The sequence below is a fragment of the Labrus mixtus genome, chromosome 2 (assembly GCF_963584025.1).
Source record: "Labrus mixtus chromosome 2, fLabMix1.1, whole genome shotgun sequence".
Classification (NCBI taxonomy): domain Eukaryota; kingdom Metazoa; phylum Chordata; class Actinopteri; order Labriformes; family Labridae; genus Labrus; species Labrus mixtus.
Window position 1 is genome coordinate 33,025,642 of NC_083613.1, and position 21,042 is coordinate 33,046,683.

The window sequence follows — 21,042 nt, forward strand, 5'->3', positions numbered from 1 at the left end:
AAAGAATGTAGGAAGAGTAGGACCACTAAATTCCAGCTCTCTCTCTTTTTTTTTTTTGCATGTAAATTTGTGCAAATGACATCTTCCCGTCATGAACACTTTGATCCTACACATTCCTTCCTCGCTCACACTGCTCCATCTCTACACATGTACATCAGTGTGCACACATTCTTGAGCTCCCTGTGACCTGCTGGGTCACACACATGCACACACACACACACACAAACAGCCAGCTGTCACTGTTTAGCCCCGAGGACAGTGAAGGAAGTCAGCAGGGCTGGAATCTGGTTGGATGGGATGTGATCTTGATACCGTTGCTGCTTAAGGCATGCAAAGTCTCTACTAGGGTTGCAACGATACCAGAAATTTTAATTTGATATACGATTTGATAAAAATTTAAAAAAAAAAAACAAAAAAAAAAACAATATTGTTGTCTTTTTTTAAAGATACATTTTTGGGCTTTTTGCCTTTATTTGATAGGATAGTGGATAGAGTAGGAAATCGGTGAAAATTGAAATTGAGTCAGGAATGACATTTGAGAAAGGAGTCAGACTTGAACCCGGACGCTCGCTTGGAGGGCTTTGCCTCCGTACATGGAACGTGACCTAACCGCTAGGCCATCTTTACCCCACTGATGCAACAAAATAGAAGTCCTACGCTCTAAAAATTGGGAAATGTCTTGTTTGCTCATTTTAAAATACTGTTCAAAGTAATAAAGACAGGAAAAGCAAATTTCCTTCGAAAGTGGGTACAGGAAAACCATTTTAAAATCTTCCATTATCACTCATAACCCAGAAGAAGTGTGTGGCGATGTCTGTATCAGCACTGACCCGGCCCTGTGCGTGCATTTATTGGATTTAGTTATTGTGTTGCTGTGTTTGGGATGTTTCCGGCTGTCAATCATTGTGCAGAGACGAAGAGCTCACAGCCAACCGTCTGCAGACGGGACCAGCGACATCGCTTTCTCTCCTCTCCGTCTCCTCCGCTCTGTGTTCACCACACACTGATGTAACTTGTGCCACTTTATTAGATGCCGAAAGAACTTGAAATGTCAGGATTTATTGACCTCTGATTTTTTTCCCCCTTCAGTTTAGACATATTCAGTCTCTTTCACGCCAACGTGTATTGTCTTTTTTTCAGTTTTACATTTGATGACAGCCGTTTAGGATAAATCCACTGATGTTACTAAGCCTCAGCATTTTTATCAACACCCCCCTCCTCCACCACCTCTAACAGTCAGCACAATGCATACCAAACCCCTGCCATGCTGTAAACACAACTAAATCCCCCTCTGCTTGTATTAGACACAGTATTAAAAGTGACCCATTTACTCGGGCACTACGTCTTCTCTTGGTCTGGGCGCTTAGAGTGAAGGCCTGAGAGTACGACAGATATAATTAAACTGCCTCCAGACAGAGGTCACGTTAGATTTACTGACACACTGCGCCATTTTTATTTATTAGAAGAAGTGGAGAATGTAAACACCTCAGAGGCCACCGAGTTCTTTCCCCGTCTAGACAGACTCCCCCTAACTATCCTACAAAGTGATGGCTTTTTATTTACTTGCAACACACTGCGATTGTCACCACAGGCGTTGAGCTAATTGTGATAGTAGCCATGCAGAGCTGGTTGGAAAGACGGCATGCTGCGTCCTGAATATGGTTTTAAATCTTCAGCTAAATAGCATTTGTTATGCAAATGCAGACTCTGACAATAGGAGACAATGGAGGGCTTTTCTCTCTATTTCATGAAGCTGTTCCTCTTGACATGGCAGACCTGTTTTAAAGATGCTTCTGTTATTGTTGTGCAGTCATTTTTATAAACTTAAAATCTGCACGCCTGACTGGACACATTTCTCTCTCTGAGGTGTCGACAGTTTGACGAGTCCCCAAACTGTGTCTAGTATTTGTATCTGGATATGATCTGTGTCTATGGATGGGATTTAACTGATCCATTCACTTCCCCCTCGGTTTCTGCGTCACACCGTGTCAGCTGGTTAGGATGATGCTTTTCCTTGCCCAGAAGGGGGTCATCACATGGGGAATGTGATTCACTCTGGTGTCTGCTAAGCTCCTGGCATTAGTAGCTGGACTGGCAAAACTATGCCATGAAAACAGTGCCAGTCAATCTGCGATATTTCTGTGTGGAGCCGCTTCTTCTTCCTGTCTAAATAAAACTTTAAAAAAAGACACCTTTGCACAAAGAGGTTTGACTTGATGGAAATTAAGGTTGTCAAAACAATGGGTTAACCAGGGTCCGAAATTAACTTTTTGACTCACCGGCCAAGGTGGCAGTTAGATGAAAAAATTCACCGGCCAAACATATTTTTTTACCGGCCAAAACAACAAATTTTGTTTTTGTGTCCTATACACATCTGTGTTTGTATGTTTTGTTTAATTAATAACACATTTAAGTCACAGATTCGATCATGTCATCAGATCAGGAAATTGTAAAAAAATATATATTTGCTGGCCTTTATTTTTTTCTTAATGTATTATTTGTAGGCAGTAGTAGTAGAGCTGCAGCTCCTGGACGAGCATAAACTCTAAAGTCCTGTCGTGGGATTAATCACGCAGCCCTAATTTTTAGAGCCCGACTGATTAATCGGCTAGCCCAAAATATATCTGCTGATATTTTAAGTGACTGTCGGTATCGGCTACTATTAACACAGATATGCTCCGCGATATCACTCGATTTATTCACCAGTTAAATAGCATTAAATTGGAGTTTCATTGTATTACACTAGTAGTTCTCTTTCACCAGCAGAGGGCGCTATATGGATTACAACGACCATCATCACTCTCTAGAGTGTCAAGTGGTGATGCACTAAATGCTCAGTTACTTTCCAGTTGAGTGACCATCTTGTCTTTATTATAAATCTTTTCCACAAGTGTTTGATAAATGCATTTTAAGGATCAACCCAATAAATTTGTATATCTAGATAAATAAAAGAAGAAAGAAAGATATCGGCATATATCAGTATTTGGTATTTTTCTCCTCACCAATTTCAATATCGGCTCCAAAATCCCATATCGGTCGGGCCCTACTACTTTTTGATTCTACAAGTCTTTGTGATACAATCTGCGTTATTTTCACACATAACTAAAAGCTGCTGCAAGCAAAGGAGACAGAGCGCACTTTATCATCTGCACAAATACATAGGCAATGTTTCAGTAGTAACGTATTCATGCATTATAGACACTGTGCAGCAGTTTGCCTGCATTGTCTGTGATTCAAAATGAGAAATTACCCAATATTGGGTGCAGAGGACTTGTATTTAAGCAGCTGTGGTGTTGGAACAAGTACTTGATTGATTTAAACTGGAATCGTATCAAAGTTTTAAAATCTGGTGTCGTAACAACCTTGATGTAAATGTTCTCTTAATCCTAACATGCTAACCTGTCAGCATCAAAATCTGAAAGAGCTAGCAACTCACTCGAATCAGTGCTGAGACAGATTTGTTCTTGTATTTGCAAATTCAGCTTTTGGTTGCAGTCTGCAATTTCCTAATGGCTTCAAACCCATCCTGTTCATATCAATAGAGTGATGATAATGGATTTTATTCACGCAACACTATCCCAAAAGGCTCTGCACATTAGCTAATTGACCCCCACTTAAAGCTTGATATTTTCCCAAAACAGGAACAGTCCAAACTGTTGTGTTGGTTGGCAGGTTACTCTCCCCTACTCGGCTTCCTTTCTGTGTGTGACGCGTAACCAGAGAGACGGGACGAGAACCAGAAAAGCAGCAGGAGTGGAAACGCTTTTGAAGGCAACACCGCTGAGTCCAGCTTGTAACTTTTCCATGGCTGAGCCAAAGGGTAGGACTCGATTAGTCTGCACAAAGAGATCAGAGGCTTTCAGGGTCTGTGTGTATAGAGGTGTGGGCGTTTGAGTGGCGAGGTGAACTGGTCAAACTAGTTTTTCTTGGATTGGCCCCGTCATGCAGCTGTCTCTTTTGGTTAATGAAGCATTGCTGTTTTTCATCCAACCCTCAAAGCACCGATACTTACAGAGACTATTTCACCTTGTAAATGTGAGCACATAAACTGCAACATTTGTGGATGTTGACTGAACGCGCCGCGGCATCCTGTGACCTCAGATGTTAATGTGTAACTGCCAAAGGAAACAAACGCTTTCTGACCTTTGGAACGGAAAAATTCTGCTTTGCAAATATACATCATGTTTTACCGTCTTGAAATCTGTTGGTTCAAGATGATGAAGGATTAGGAAAGTACCTAAAGTTATCCGGCTTTATGACCTCTGTATCTTACTAGATCTAAGGGTGGTTTCACATTAGGGTACTGGGCCTAGATCTGAGAACACTTGACCCCTGAGTCCAGTTTATTTGATCAGTTTGCACAGTACTCTGGTACCGTACTCGAGTACTGTGCCAGAGTCCGCTTGTAGAGGTGTATGTGTACTCGAGTACGGCGAGATGTGAAGCAACCGTGCTAAATCAAGGAAGTGGACCGCTACATGACGTACTTCTGAACGGCTCCTGGCGCTTGAAAAACCCTTGTACATCTTCTGAGCTGCACAGTAGATGTGGAAGTAGGAAGAGGGTCGTTGTTGAGTTTCAGAAATCACACATTCATCCACAGTGGGCAGGACGGACTCGGTCTGCAAGTGGAGATTAATCTTCTTCTTCTTTTTGGTGAATTTGAAAACAAACTGCGTCGTGCATACTGCCACACTCATAGCATAGTGTTTATACATGACTGTTGGGTAAAACATTTACCTGCCCTGTGGCGGAAAGCCCTCTGAACCTACCTGCCTTGTACTGAGTCTTACATGTCTAGTTGGACCATTTCTTGTTATCGTTGAACTGTATAAATACATCCCTGATAAAGGCTTTTTCTTTTGTTCCATTGCTTTGTTACCTCATTGATCTCTTTTCCCATCCATCTCAGTCTCTTTTCATTTCCTCCTCCGGCCATCTCTTGCACAGCTTGTTTCCGGGGGTCATACAGAGCTTCTGCTGGCTGGACCATCTGTGAATGAGATCTATGAGCTGTGGGAGGAGGGGAGGATGTGAGCAAGGAGAGGAGAGGAACAAGTGGCTATTGGGTGATCGGGAGGGGGGGTTGGGTGGAAGCTGCCTGTGGTCAGAGAGGCAAAGGAATGGGGGAGGAGGGGGGGGGGGGGGGGGTGTTCAGCCACAGAAAGAGGGAACCTGATTGAGGTTAATGAGTTCAAAACCTTTATTTGATTCTCCCCTGATTATTTCATTTCTTCCCGACCCGTCCTTTACCACAGCTTCATGGGTTGTCAAGTAAGGAATCTCCCAGCATGCAAATCTCTGTTTAGTGGTCACAGAATGACATGATCAGGACCATCTGCATCTGCTCAACAGAGAAGAAGACAAAAGCCCAATAAATGAGCCATTTAGTTCTGGTTTTCCTCCTCCTCCTCCTCCTCCTCCTCCTCCTCCTCTGTGGTGTGTGTGTCATGTGAGGAGATCTTTGCTTTCAATGATCCAAACCACAGCTTTTTCCACTTTAAATTTCAAGAAGCTGGAAGTCATTTGGAGCTCAGTCATCAGTTTTTTTTTACATTTCTGTCTGATAAAATGTGAAAATGGAACAATCTGAGGTTCCTTTAGTTGTGGTATCTTAACGGGGATTCCTCATTTATTTTTATGTCAGTCATTGTGCTTTATTACTACAGCAGTCTCAGAACCCATTGACAATCAAGACGAGAAATTCCTCTGGAAACAGATGTCAATTTTTCAGTAATTCCATCCATCCAGTCCATCCAGCCCAGGCTTCCTTCTCCATGGGGCATTTCTACAATTCACTTAGCAGACACTTTTATCCAAAGCGACCTGAAATAGAGTAAATGCAACACAGCCAGTAGGGAGTTGAAATACTAAATGCATTTAAGCTGCAGACGTGAACGCCGTCATTTCTGGGTCCATTATATCCCCAGAGTAGCGTCCAACCCATTCAAAAGTAGATAATGGTAAAAAATGGGCTTCACTCTGATTTATATCAGCCGCATAAGCCTGATTTAAGAAACAGACTTCCATGTGATTTACTCTCAATTAAGAGGAATTAAGTTAGCTGAAATAACATCATCCAGATTTGTAAAATAAAGTCGAGCTTTGTCAGGTCCGTCCTCAAGAGGAGAAGAAAACTGCTTTTAAAATGTTTGTTTGTTGGATGGTGGTCGGATCGATCATTTCTGGTGCGTTTCAGGTAGTCTGGACATCTAAAAGCTGATTGGCTTACTGACTGACACAGCGTCAAACAGATTTGCCATTTGTTAAAATGTTTGATTGTGCAGATTTCTGTTTTTGTAGAGATACAAAAATAATAGTCAGAATACCGCAGATAGGAGCCGATTGCACAGATTTAAATCTGTCTGCTTTTTGTTTTCCATATGGACTGTTTTTCCTGCAAACACCAAATCCTGCTGATCTGTGATTGGTCAGGACAGCTTGGACTATAGAGAGACTAGAACAACTAGCAACAACATGCTCCCCCCCCCCCCCCCCCCCCCCCCCCGAGTAGAGATTCTTCATGTCCATGTAGAAACAGAGATTATTAATATAATAGCTCTGTTACATGAGTGGACTACTCGCTGTCAGGCGGAGTGAGAAAGGATTGTTGGCGTCTCTCACTGCTCACTTCCTCTTTTTCAGATTCCCCCAAATTCCTTAGAGGCCCCTTTCCATAAATGGCATTTCCTTTTGGAGGACAGAGACTTGTTTATTGTGTGAATTCATGCAAAGTGCAGCATGGACGAGTTGGGTAAAAGAAAACATGATTATTCTTGTAATTTTTTGTTTCTGTTGTGCAGGACACTGAAGTGGGGGAAGAACTGGCTGTTCAATAAGAGTGAGAGTCCCCAACCCTCCTCAGCAACAGCAGCACATCAGTATCCAAACCTTAGGAGTAGGTGATGAAACCGGATGGGGTTAATATGGAAACCACGGAGCCCACTGAAGCTGCAGCAGTAGCAGAGCACCCCCTATTGCAAGACATCACAACAGAGCAAGCCCCATCACAACCAGGGGAGACTGCAAATGATGTAGCACCTGAACCAGCTCCGAAGGCCAATGGCAAGGCAGTAGCAGCAGACCCCAAAGCCAAAACTAAAGCTGTCTCGGCTAAAATCCCGCCAACAGCTAAATCAGCAGGAGCTTCGAGACCAGTAACGGCCTCCCAGCGCACAGTCAACGATGTCAAATCATCCAATAATGTTTCTGCAGCTGCAAAGAAATCAACAACATCAACATCTGCAAAAGCATCAGCAACGGGGCCTGTATCTAAAAGACCGGTGGGTGTAGCAGCTGTTTCCTCAACGCTCAAGAACCAAACTAAAGTGCCGGACAGGAAGCCTGTGGGAGCAGCCAGGACAACCTCCGCTGCTGCTGCTGCTGCCACGGCTACAAATGGTACCAAACCGACCACAGCAAACGGGACCCCTAAGAGGAGACCGGTGGCTGAGACTGTTAGACCCAAAACCACAGGTAAAGTTGAAGCAACATGAATTAAACTTAAATTTAGAGGTGCAACGATTAGTCCACATTGTCAATGACAAAATAAGTTGCCAACGAATGTAAACGTTTGTTACGTCATTGTGTGTGTGTGATCGTGCTGAGTACGGACAAAAACTTCCTTTTCTGGAGATTAGCTGTCGAGGAGTAAGCCATCCTTCATTCTTACTCTCTCTTCTGAGAGTAATGTACAAAAATAACTGCAACCAAAAAGCGACAGGTGAACAAAACATCACTTAAAGAAACGTCTCAAGCAGGGTCCGAAATTAACATCCGCAAAGCGCCAAATGCGCTAGATTTTCCGTGTGGCGAGTACTTTTCAGAGGGCTATCCGCCACAGGGCAAGTAAATGTTTTATCAAAAAGTCATAAAAACTATGCTATAAGTATTCAGCACGTTTGATGTAGCCTAGCTGCAGCTACCTTTCCCTGCTCCTCTCTCTGCTGTCATGTCTGCATGCATTACGGGGCACGCTGAGACACACCACATACATTGCAGCACAAACGTGCGCGCGCGCGCACACACACACACACACACCGGAGTGCCGGTCTGGGAACTACTGCCTACAAATAATACATAAAATAAAGGCCAGCAAATACATTTTTTTTTTACAATTTCTCAATTTCCTGATCTGATGACATCGAATCATTTTGCCATGTTTCAGATTTATATGCAGTATTGTTTCTTATGTTCTTTGATTTTTTTTTTTGCAGCTTCTTCCAACAGACCAGCGTCTTCCACTGCTCCGAAACCCAGCACTTCAACCACAACAACAAGACCTGCTGCTGGAGCCGCGGCAAAGACCACCAGGTACGCCTGCCTATCACAAACGTGACACTGGATCACATAGTGCCAACACAGAGACACTGGAACAAAGTGATGTGTTTGATAAAAGTATTTTATTTCACTAACAATAACACCCCCTTGCTCTTACATTCTGCATTGTTTGTGTCCGGCTTTTACACACGTCTCCCCCTCTCTCGGGAACTTTGTATTTACAAACCGCGGGAGAGGCCGACTTTCTTTTTCTGTCTTGAAGCGCTGAAAAGAGAGCAGCGGAGAACGATGTCCATTGTCGGGCTTTGGGTCGTTATTGAGTCAAATTTCGTTTCAAGAGTGTGAGTCATGTTGATAGGAATAGGGCCTTAATGGAGGCAGTGATACTGAAGAAGTAGTGCTTTGTCCCCAAACAGACCCCCGGGTAGAAACCGGCCCCACTCCCCCAGGGCTGAGAGCTATTGACTTGAGTCATAATCCCCTCACGCTGAGCTGCTGGTGTGGATAGAGAGTGCTCTAGCTGGACTGGACCTTTACAAAGACCTGTTCTCATACTGACCTCTTTGGTTACCAAATCTTATGTTTGTAAAAAAACAGAATTTTCTGCTGGTAATTATCTGGTGGCATCGTTTGGAGCATGTACAGAAGGGATGTGGTCGGCGCTCTCAGCGTTGCTTGACCATTTCCTGCACTAATGACCTCACTAAATGAAGACAGTAATTGTTGTGGTTCAAACATTACGAGTCATATTCTACACTTGTTTGAAGTTAATTTTCAAAAATTGACAGTGCTAACTCGCACAGGCGGAAATACAAGCATAGAGAGCTCTAAATGTTTTATCTTCACTTCTCCAGAGCTTTGTTTGCTGCTTTCCATTGTTTTTACATTTGTTTGAATATGAGCTTTAACTTTATTAATGGGAGAGGTTTGTCTGGATCCAGCCTCTGTTAGAAAGTCCAATCCATTTGACCGCTTCACTTTGACATCTCACCACAGGAAGTGGTGTTCTGTCCGGAGAGGCGTAATTAGATTCTCTCTCCACTTGTCTCCCCTCTTGATGATAATTTATTAAATAAAGGAGTAATGTGCTGCCCTGTGCTGCGTCATTGTGTTTCTCAGGATCATTGCATTCTCTCTTTGCTCTGAGAAAAAAGAAAATAAGTTATTGTAGATTTTTCTTTTAATTCCTGAAGTACTCATTTATTGATTTATCTGTAAAATATCAGAAAATGGGATTGGCAACTCTTACAAAATGCTAAAAAAAATACATAGATTTGCCGTTGTATAGAAGAGTAAAGCGGTAAATGTGCACACTTGTGAAGCTGGTACTGGTGAACAGCTGTTTTAGGGGGCGCTGGTGGACGAGTGGCGAGTTTGCTTACCCATTGTTCAGACGCTGTAGCTTGAAGTAGGCTGCCTGTGCATGTTATTCACCTCTCTCTCTCTCTGACTCTCTCTTCCTCTGTCTGACTCTCTCTCTGACTCTCTCTCTTTCTCTCTGTCTGACTCTCTCTCTGACTCTCTCTCTCTCTGACTCTCTCTTTCTCTTTCTCTCTGACTCTCTCTCTGACTCTCTCTCTCTCTGACTCTCTCTGACTCTCTCTTTCTCTTCCTCTGTCTGACTCTCTCTCTCTTTGACTCTCTCTCTCTTTCTCTCTGTCTGACTCTGTCTGACTCTCTCTCTGACTCTCTCTCTTTCTCTCTGTCTGACTCTCTCTCTGACTCTCTCTTTGACTCTCTCTTTCTCTCTCTGACTGACTCTCTCTTCCTCTCTCTGACTCTCTCTCTTTCTCTTTCTCTGTCTGACTCTCTCTGACTCTCTCTTTGACTCTCTCTTTCTCTCTCTGACTGACTCTCTCTTCCTCTGTCTGACTCTCTCTTTCTCTCTGACTGTCTCTCTTTCTCTGTCTGACTCTCTCTGACTCTCTCTTTGACTCTCTCTTTCTCTCTCTGACTGACTCTCTCTTCCTCTGTCTGACTCTCTCTTTCTCTCTCTGACTGACTCTCTCTTCCTCTGTCTGACTCTCTCTTTCTCTCTGACTGTCTCTGACTCTCTCTTTGACTCTCTCTTTCTCTCTCTGACTGACTCTCTCTTCCTCTGTCTGACTCTCTCTTTCTCTCTCTGACTGACTCTCTCTTCCTCTGTCTGACTCTCTCTTTCTCTCTGACTGACTCTCTCTCGCTCTCTGACTCTTATCATCTGTCCTATCTCTCCAATAAATGCACAAAATAAATCTTCAAAATAAAAACAAACAGTTGTTTCAGCTCTGGAGATCAGTAATGAATGGTGTCTCCTTCTATCCGTGTGTGTGTTTGTGTGTGTGTGTGTGTGTGTGTGTGTGTGTCCTTCCTCTGAATTAATCAGACGAGGCGTTTCAAATGTAGGAGTCTGATTACAGCAGCACATCATCCTTTATGTGAATGTTCCCTGACCTTTTTCCCCAGGACACGACATCAGGCACGCGCCTCTCGGTCTGAGACTCACAGAGGACAACAGGAGAGCAGCGGCAGGTGTCTGACCCCGTGACAGATAATGTGTTGCTTTTCATGCCACCTGCGTGCCTCGGTGAAGTCAGTGGCGTGCTCATCCTTTGTGTGGCAGCAGTAGTAGTAGCGGTGTGCCTTTCAGACCGTGTTGGGGCTCGTGCTGGCTCTCTGGCGGTCACTGTTGCATGCGTTGCTTCAGCTGGTTGGTGTCAGAGTTTAAGGTTTGATAGTATTTGGCAGACTACCAAGGGAGGTGCTTTAGCTGGAACACAATAGCCTCTGCCTTGTAATCCCAGCCCTGCTGTATTGTTTGTCACACATCTGAGACAACAGGAGTCATTGTTGCCCAAACTGTCGCAGGAACACACATTAACATTTTCCTTGCATGTTTCCGCAGGCGATTCTTTCATGTAGACAAACTGAGGTCCCAGCACAGACAAAAAGTTCTACTCTGATATGAAGTGTTTATATTGTTTTGCACAAAGGGAGGAATGAAAACTACCGGAGCTTTATCAAGCTTAAGGTGACATATGCTCTGGAGATGGCTTTAAACTATAAACACTTGCTAAAGGAATATTCGTAATGCGGCAACAAAGCGATTAGATGTCTTCAACCTTGCTAGTTTTGTACAAGCTGTAAACAGTCACTAGCAGGGGCTGTAGCTCTTGTTAATTGGGGCGGCAGTAGCTCAGTCTGTAGGGACTTGGGTTGGGAATCGGAGGGTCGCCGGTTCAGGTCCCGTCACAGACCAAGTCCGGAAATTGGCCTGGTAGCTGGAGAGGTGCCAGTCCACTTCCTGAGCACTGCCGAGGTGCCCTTGAACAAGGCACCGAATCCCAAAACTGCTCTGGAGCGCTCGCTGTGGGCAGCCCCCTCACTCTGAGACCTCTCCATTAGTTCATGTCCACAGGATCCTGTTCGTGCACGTGTGTGTATTTCGGCCTAGGTTTGTGTAGCAGGTTCATTAAACAGAGTAAAACTGAATTTCCCCTCGCTGCCATTTTGCTCTACAACCTGGATGCACACCAGTACAGTGGACGAATGGCGTCTCATAGCGCAGTTGGCAGTATTCAGATGTAGAAAATTGAATTTAAGCTAATTGTTAAATGGATTTGAGCTTGTATAGCGTATAACGCAGTCTTCTGGCTACTCGGAGTGCTTTTACACCGCAGGTCACACCTACACATTCAGACATTGATGGTAGAGGCTGCTGAGTAAAGAGTCCATCGGTATTAACGAATCCATTCATGCACATTTATACGCTGCTGGCCAAGCAGCAGGAGCAACTTGAGGTTAAGTGTCATGCCACATTGTACATGGGGCTGCAGGATTTGGGGATCTAACCCCAAACCTTCCAGTTGAGAGATGACCGAAACGACCACTGAGCCAGAGCCGCCCCAAGTCATCTGCAGGCTGTATCAGGTTAAGCGAGTAACCAGCTCAGGCATGTGGATGTTTACCTCCAAGGAGGACCGGTGGCTGGGGGTGCTAGCACCGCTAACGTTAGCCACACTCTGCAATCCCGATCCCGTGTTTAGATGAGTTAAATTAAAGAATTTTGACTACTTTGTGTTTTGCACGAGACATCCTTTGGAAGATGACGAACATGTAAAATATGAGTCAGTGAGGAGAGGGAGGGGAAATGCTGGATCGTAGCTGAACAAACAATGTGTCAGGGCGGTTTCTTAGTTTGAGAAATTCATGCCTGAGTAGATTCACAATCCATCTGAATGACAGGAGGATGTCTCCCCCGATAACTGGAGAAGAGAAGCTTAATGTTTTAAAATCTGGCACCTGTTCTGCTCCACTCTCGGCCAACGATGGGTTATGGTGTCCTTGCACGGAGCGATCTGTCTTTGTCCAACGCAACCCCCTCTCTCTATCTCCCTCGTCACTTTTAACTGCCGTCTGTCTGTGCATGTTTAATTTCTGGGCTTTTGGCCAGGATCTCCTCCAGCCCTCGTCCACCCAGTCGTCCTCGTCTTTCTCACCCATTCATCACTTCGCTGTGTACAGAGACTAAAACATTCAGGGTGTAGTTGTGAAACATGAGAAGGACAGCGCTTATGCCTTCATGGTGCTGAAGCATCTGCTATATGATTAATTGTCTGAGAGTCAATAGCTTATGGATATTTTTTGGGCCCTCATTGAACACTTTCAGTCATTATTTAAAAAAAACAATCAGCTACGAAGTAGAATTCTGCGTCTCGTTTCCCGATACCTCCTGTGTCGTCCCCTTGGGGATAAAATCGTCATATTTCCCAGCAGTCTTGGCAGGGAGCAGGATTACTGTCCCAACAGAATAACCCTGTGGCATCCATCACAGTGACAGCGTGTGTGCCCGGGAACCAGCAATGTCTGCGATGCTATTGCTAGGCTGCAACACTTCATCCAAACACTCCCTCTCTCTTCATTGTCAAGGAGATAACTGTAGGCCCCCGACACACACACCTTAGGAATGTGTGCTCGTCTACAAGGCAGAGTAAAGTGGCTGGTTTTTGGACGGTATACAAACCAAACAAGGAAATGATCGGGTGCTCCATTTTCCGCTTGTTGTCCTGGAGGGGATCCTTGAAAAAGCTGATGAGGGGGGGAAAGAGCAAGCACAGAAGAAGAATGTGTGCTGAAAGAGAGACTGCCTTTTTTATTTGTAGGGGGAGCACACACACTGCAGCAGCGATGAAGAGAACCTCCCAGGCCAAGCTGTCCTCTTTCTTTATGGCTTGATTAAAACAGAATAATGTAATCTTCAGGACAGGAACGAGTATGCCGAGGGACTCTGGCCTCCGTAAACAAAAAGAAGAGAGGGAGGCTGAATCATAAGCCCTGTTCAGATTGATGTTCTGCAACAGCGCTGTAAGGAAGCTCCGCCGTCATTACGCCTTTGTTACTTTGGTATTGATTCTTGCGACGGTGTGATATTGGTGTCCCTCCTGTGTGTGACTTCACTTTGTGTTATGGTGCAGCTGAAGCACGACGTGGAAAGACACAGCAGGGGCTTCACAGCATGCATGAATAGAAAACATGGACATTGTGCTTTCTCCACCTAACTTTGATCAATCTAGAAAACGGGCAAAGAGGTCGAGTTAAGGCGAGCCTGATGCGTCCTTGCAAATGGCTACAACATGTCTGCCCATCAGTCTAATCAGCCACGCCCCTAATTATGCATATTTGCTTCTGAGTCTTTGCCTTTAATATAATCCAACCGGATGAGTTATAAAAAAGATTAACCCGTTTACAATAAAGATATGAGCTATTTATTTATACCAGAACTGTTTTTGAACCAGTCCGTGAACATGTGAGATGTGGATGTTAATGGGGATTTCCTGCCTCGGATGAATGGATGGGGGGGAGTAGGTGTGGCTTTACCAAAGCTCCCCCGGCTCATGTTTATACACTGAGATTTGTCCAAATAGATGTTGCAGCTGCTCAGCATTTTAATATCCTGGCTCTGTGGTCAACATTTATGAACACGGACTGTAAAGCAGTATCAGTAACCTGCCCTCATGCTGACCTCTGCTCTGAAGAAGACCTCTTGTGTGTGGTCATTAAAAACCCTGTAGTAGATGTCTGTTTTAGTGCCTCTCTTCCTGCCTTTTGAACGGCGATTTGTATTGATTTCATCCGTCTGTTTGCAGGAGATGTAATCCATACAAATACTCCCAACAACAGAACCACAGGCCATGTGTGGAGTACAGACATTAGTGGCTCTCTCTCTGCTCCTCTCTGTGGATCAAATCTTTGAGCTGTGACTCATCATTAAACAGAGGAGGCAGGGCTTTCGGGGTTATATTGTGTCTGTGACCTCCCCTTACCCTTTTTATTCCCATTCCTTAATGCTTGTCTTCATTTCTGTCTCGGTCTAATTGCAGCCTTCCCTCGGAGTTCACTCACTCAGTTCTGTCCGCCTTGCGTCTTTGCTGTAAGCGAGTCTCTGGCGATTCATGTTTGCATATGAAAACTTGTTTATTTTTCTTCTGTTGTTCATCATTATCAAACATTTGCTCAGGGCAGCTTCATCGTTATGTCTGACACACTTTTCAGTTTCTGGGATGCGGGCTGAGATTTACATCACAACCCAAATCTTCTTTCTGACGGCAGCCAATTACAATTCCCCCCCCCTACGAGTCCACACTCGGGATGTGGTTTTCTGATCTTAGGGAAACAAACGGTCATTGTGATGGTTATTGTAATGTGGGAGCGGCATCCGTGTGCATGCATGCTACTCTGCTGAGAGCCGGGCAGTGTGTCTTTGTCAGTTCATGTCCAAGCTACTGCAGAAGGAGACATAATAAAGGTCGTGGTCATTTGTGTCAGGGTTGCAGAGTTCTTGTTGTTGGGAGAGGGATTTTCGTTTTATTAGAATCGCATGTCAAACACATTGGTTTGAAGCGCTGAGGTTTTGTGTTGTTTTATACCCGTCAATGTTCAACGGTGGAAACGAGGGCTTTGCAACGCCTGCAGCCCACGACTCGCTCATTTAACCGGCTGACTTTGTTTGAAGGCTAGCCAAGGCAGCGGGGCATCAAAGCTCAGAATACATAACATTCCTGTAGCCTGATTTCACAGTGCAAAGTGCAAGACACATTCAGTACTTATGTAGGTTACTGCTCATCATATCACTGCACTGACAAGTCTGATGCACAGAGGACACTGACAAGTAGTGTTGTAGTCAAGAACACACTAACCGAGACCATGACATACCCAAGACCAGAGTTCTCCCAGACGGAGACAAGACCAAGACATTTAGGGATCGGATCAAAACCGAGTCAAGACCAAAACATTTAGGGATCAAGACCGAGTCAAGACCAAGACATTTAGGGATCAAGACCGAGTCAAGACCAAGACATTTAGGGATCAAGACCGAGTCAAGACCAAGACATTTAGGGATCGAGTCAAGACCAAGACCTTTAGGGATTGAGACAGTCAAGACCAAGACCAAGGCAGGGCGAGACCAAGACCATAAATATCACTGAAAAATCATCATCTTGTGTGCAGGGGGCGTGTCACTCACTTAGACCGTAACACTGGGAAGGTTGTGACCGTAATCGGGGGATAAAAATCAAATTATGAATGAATGACGATCATCATTATTGCACAACAGTTCTGAATGGATGTTCAGGTGAATGAAACATATTTGAGCCTCTGAGCGAACTGAAAGGAGGCGCTGTCCTGTCCTGTGTAAACACAGAGCTGAGAACAACAAGCTTAGAGGGAGTTTGACTTCATTCTTGTCTTTATTAGAAAGACATAACTCAGTGAGGATATTATTTGATATCTGCCGTATTCATGTTTAAAGTGCTGCATATTATACCTTTAAGTGAAACAAAGAACGATAATATATTACTTTGACTACACGGTATGTCTGCAGGCTACTAGGGCGGAGCACATGTAGAATCCTTTGTCTTGTCTCCTTGAAGAAGAGAGGTGGATGTTGCACTGATCTTAGGATTTTGTATATGCAGTTGTGCTGAGAGAAAAAGTGCTGCGTCACTTCAAGACTCCTCCAAACGGACTCCCCTCCTCCTGCACTCGCTCATTGTTTGAACCATGTTTCTGTTTCCTCTCCTTTTTAGTTTATTTTCTTTTTAACTATTCAGTTCCACATTTAGCACCCTCGGCTCACTCAACTCCCCCCCCCCCCCCCCCTCTCCTCCTGTCACAGTTTTTCACTTCACCCCTCATCACCTCTGCTTTACCTTTCTCTTCCCCTTGTGCACCTTTTCATTCCTGTTCCATCTTTACATTTTGTTCCCCCCTCCCCCTCCCTGCACCCTGTCCTCGCCTCGTGGAAGTGATTGTGAAACAAAGGAATCATTACAGTGTGGCAATAGATGGATGGTGCTGCGTTAATGGCTTCCCATTGTTGGAATTGATTTTGTGGTTTACATTAGGACAGGTCATTTATTTATGCTGTAAATGCACGACGAGGCAGGCCGTCTGAAGTCATGATCAGATCTTTTATACTCTGAATAAGAGATGCTACCATTGGACGACATTATGATGTATTGGATTTGAAATGTGATCGTAAATAACACATTCCCTTTTTTCTTAAAAGCATGCTCAGTTCCCTATATTAGCATAAAAGACAGTAGCTCTGCTTTTCTTGATCCAGTCTGAGGTTATATAAACCGTCCATCATGCAGATCACGACTACCTGAGTGAGGAATATGTTTATGTCTAAGAATGACATGTTCTGTTTCTTAATGATGACATATAGCAGGGAGGGATCATTGCAGTGAATTGAAACAGAACACATCAGCTTCAAAATGTGTTTGGTTTGTTTTTTGTCGTCATCTCAACATGTAAATTTTTTATTTCTCTTCCAGGCCTGCTACAGCTCCCCCAACATCTCGACTTGCCTCCACCACCACATCCAGGCCTGCTTCATCTGTAACCAGCAAGCCCTCCACCACCGCATCTGCCAAAACCGCCGCTTCTAGAGCTACTACAGCACCCTCTACTGGCAGGACCACAACAGCACAGCTGCCCAAAACTGCTGCTGCTGCTAAGAAAGGTTAGAAGCTAGAGACTGTGTTTAAGGAGGCTTTGGTTAAAAACTGTAAATCTGAACTGGAAACATAGTTGTTGATTTTCAAAATGAGGCTTTATTTTTGAGCCACATGACGGGTGAGCTGATGATCACTGTTTTTCATTTTTTCCACAGATGTCAGTCGACCACCTCCTGCTGCAGTGGCAAAGAAACCTTCAATATCTACAACATCCTCCGCTACCAAAAAAACAGAATCCTCTAAACCCACCACCGCCACCACCACCATGAAGCAGAACTCTGCCTCTAAACTGTCAACGACCGCAAAGGCAGCAGAAACCAAGGTGTCGCAAACCAAAGCCCAACCGCCCGCTAAATCTGCTCCCGCAAAGAAACCTGCGGCTGCTGCTCGATTACCTGCCCTCAACAGACCTCCGATTGGCCGAACCCCACCTGCTTCTCCAGTCAACAAACCTGCAAACAGCAGCGCCGCTCTGTCCAAACGCGGTGCCAAACCAACTCAGGCTGTCCCCCCGTTCACTGCCGCAAAGAAGACTGGGGTTTCAAATACCACCACGCCTGCTGTGGAAACACAGCACGCTGATAACGCAGCGGTAGCATCAGTAGCAACAGTAGCAGCTGCCACAGCAGCGATTGTGCTAGCAGAATCTCAATCTGAGACTGCAGAGTCCCCTCCACAAGAATCATCACTTGTGGCACCTGCACTAGAGGAGGTCTCGCTCCCAGTCTTGGCCCAGGATACCACACCGGATGTGGAACCTGAAGAGACTGTTCAAAGCCATGCAGCTGCCGCCGCTCCTCCAGAAAGCCTCGTCCCGACACAAACAACTTCCCCCCAGGAGCAGCCTGAAAGCAATGCTCCCTTACAAACAACACAGGAGCAGATCCCCGCTCCAGCTGATCCTGCAGTACCACCAGTGGCCTCCTCTTCAGACCTCCAGAAGGAGTCTGTGAACCCGTTTACAGACCAAACCCCTTCCATCTCTCAAGCCCCTCCAGTAACGGAAAGTCCCCTCACTCAGTTACCTCCTCAAAGTAATCTTAATGAGGAGGAGGATGAGGAGGAGCAGGGGGGGAGCCAGCAGGTGTCCGTGTCTGAAATGAGTGGAACCACGCAGCCCACAGAGGAGTCTCGCCCCGGCTCGGCTGGACTGGTCAGAGGGTCTGCTTGGAGAGCCAGCGGCGCCCTGCTGTCCGAGCTGGACTCTGAGGAAGTGAGTGGCAGTCAGCAGGGTGCGTCTGAACTGAGCGCCCCCGGCGTCCTGGAGGGCACAGAGAGCATGGACGATCTGGGAGACGGCAGCCTGAAGGGAGCGATCGACATGGAAGGAGCCTCTGCGGGGTCACCTGACTTTGAGAAAGTTCCCGACATTCCGGTTAACGACTTTGACGAGGACGAGGAAGAGGACGACGACGACGATCGGGTGTGTGACATGGATGTGGGCTCAGAGCGTGCCGATGAACCGCAGAGACCCAGGCACGACAATGACGTGGATGAGGAAGAGGACGATGAAGATGTGGAGATGGCCAGTGAGGGCGTGACAGAGAGCGGGCTGGAGAGCTACGGGAACGCAGACGAGGACGACTTCGCTGAAGACGAACGGCTTGACAACTTGAACAGAGTGGCCGAGCCGCCGCCGCCTCCCGTACTGCCATCCGCCCCCGCCGCTCAGTGGGACCAACCAAACCCCTTCGCTGATCACTGGGCAGAACCTCTGCAGCCACAGCAGGTTCTGGAAAACGTCTCCCAGGCAGCAGGAGCGGCTGCAGCAAGCCCTTTGGCAGACCCCTGGCAAGCAGACTCAGAAACCCCAACTCAGGCCCCAGCCCAGGCCTGGCTAGAACTCAGCTCTGGTCCTTTTGGTTCTGAAGAAGCTCCCCATCAGTCCTCTGTTGAGCCAGAAAATCTAGAGGCCAGAATGTACATGGATCAGTCCAGCCCTGCACCCTTGCTGACCCTGCCTCCTGCCGCTGGGATGTCTCTGTCAAGCACCCTGAGCAGCGAGACCAGCACACCTGAGGAGCTGGCTGACCCTGTGAAGCTCCGCCCCCAAGATGCACTGGTTGCAGGGCTTTCCCCACAGCCCGACCTGGACTATCAGGAGGAAGGAGACCAGGAGGAAGAGGAGGAAGCTGAGGCGGAGACCCTGCCCGCAGATGAAGTCCTAGGAGGCCCCGCAACCGCCCCCACCTCAAACCCCTCGTCGTCGTCGGTAACTGAAGATGAAGCCAGCGACACAGAGGGAGAGGCTCAGCTGGAGGATTCATTGGAGACCCCGGCAGTGGCGAATATAATCTTTGACAGTCAGGCCGCGACCCGCCGCTGCCTGTCCGTCGTGGAGGAAGGGGAGGAGGCTGAAGTGAGCGCCTGCGCAGTCGAAGACATAACCCCGCCTTCGGCTACATCCCTGGCGTCTTACGGCTTCGACACCATGACCACGGCTTCAAACTCCAACGCCCAGTCCACGGGGGAGAGCTGCGTCAAAAGCCCGGGCATCTTCTCCCTGGAGGAGCTACCCGAGGAGGCGAAAGAGCCATTTCTGATCCCACAGCCTGCCGCGGCGCCGTCCCTCGCAGAGCATCAGTACATCGAGTGCGGGAAACAGGAAGCAGAGTCGGCTGAGCATGTCAGAGAGGAAGAGGAGGAAGCCCTGGAGCCTTCATCCACTCCCATCACTATGCAGCAAACAGAAGAAAACCCCGAAGACATCCAGCCTCCTTACTATTCTGCTATCTGTGAAAAGACTGAGAACTCTTACGCAGGTAACGTATAGTTCATCATCTCCCTAACCGCCCCAAAAGTAACGTCCCTTAACTCCCTCTGGCCTTGATCCAACGTCCCCAAAATGTCTTCCTGTTGTAGTTCTCGTCCTCCCGTGTTTGTCCTGAAATCTCTGGGGGTGGACTTAAAAAATAAATAAATAAATAAATACACAGAGAGCAAAAAAAGGGAAAAATAAAGAGGACAGCAGTGGCACTTCCCTCTGATATCACATTTCCATGACGAGTATACGGCTTAAATTCCTGTATGTGCAATAGCTACTATTTACTCTCAATGCGTGAGCGTGCCTGGGTTTTGGTTTCTGTTTTATTTAACACAAAACGATGATGTAAACCTGGACTGGAATTTGATTTGACTTGTCTGTTTACAGCTCTTTAAAAAAAAAAAAGGGAAAACGATGATGCATAGCTAAAAGCAAAACGGAATGAAGTGTTGACCATGTTTTCATGTATTTATCCGACTTTTTACTGAACTCGAGTGTTAACTGAAAAAGAGTTTTCATTGTGTTTTCCTGTGTGATTCTGTCCTTAACCCCCGATCACTCCTCATCTCTTCTTGCACTTTAAATTGTAACCTAGCTTTCTCTTGTGTTCATCCATCTTTTGGACCCTTAAAACTTAAAATAAAGATTAGATTTTTTACCATGACCTCTCTGATCCTACAGTTTTATTGAAAAGGGGGCATGCTGGAGGAGCGTGTAAGGCCTACTTATGATCCATCGGATCTCTGTGCAAGTTTTCTGACACTTCAAGGTGTCACAAACGTGCAGCACCTTACGAGAGACGATAACGATTTTAACTTCAACAGTCTCTCGTTATTTTTACTCCTGAAACACACACACACACACAGAATCTCACACAAGTCTGTTACATTTTAAACAATCAGTGGAGACGCTACCTCGACTTGTCTGAGAAACACGAGCACTCTGGATGGACTCTGCAGTCTTCCCCCTCCACCAGAACTTCTCTCCCATGGATCGGCC

The 21,042-nt window shown here is 45.9% G+C and overlaps 2 protein-coding genes across 2 annotated transcripts in view; both read left to right on the plus strand.

Annotated features, from left to right (window-relative positions):
- The window catches only part of mcoln1a (mucolipin TRP cation channel 1a), a 153,834-nt gene that overhangs the window by 39,870 nt on the left and 92,922 nt on the right, over positions 1–21,042 (plus strand). The gene's annotated exons all lie outside the window — the stretch shown is intronic.
- prr36a (proline rich 36a) overlaps positions 1–21,042 on the plus strand; it is a 38,301-nt gene that overhangs the window by 10,595 nt on the left and 6,664 nt on the right. Inside the window, exons 2-5 of the mRNA XM_061062208.1 lie at positions 6,804–7,476; positions 8,217–8,313; positions 17,097–17,284; positions 17,435–20,041. Coding sequence (XP_060918191.1) covers positions 6,906–7,476; positions 8,217–8,313; positions 17,097–17,284; positions 17,435–20,041 — 3,463 coding nt within the window. The 5' untranslated portion in view covers positions 6,804–6,905. The remainder of the gene's footprint in view (positions 1–6,803; positions 7,477–8,216; positions 8,314–17,096; positions 17,285–17,434; positions 20,042–21,042) is intronic.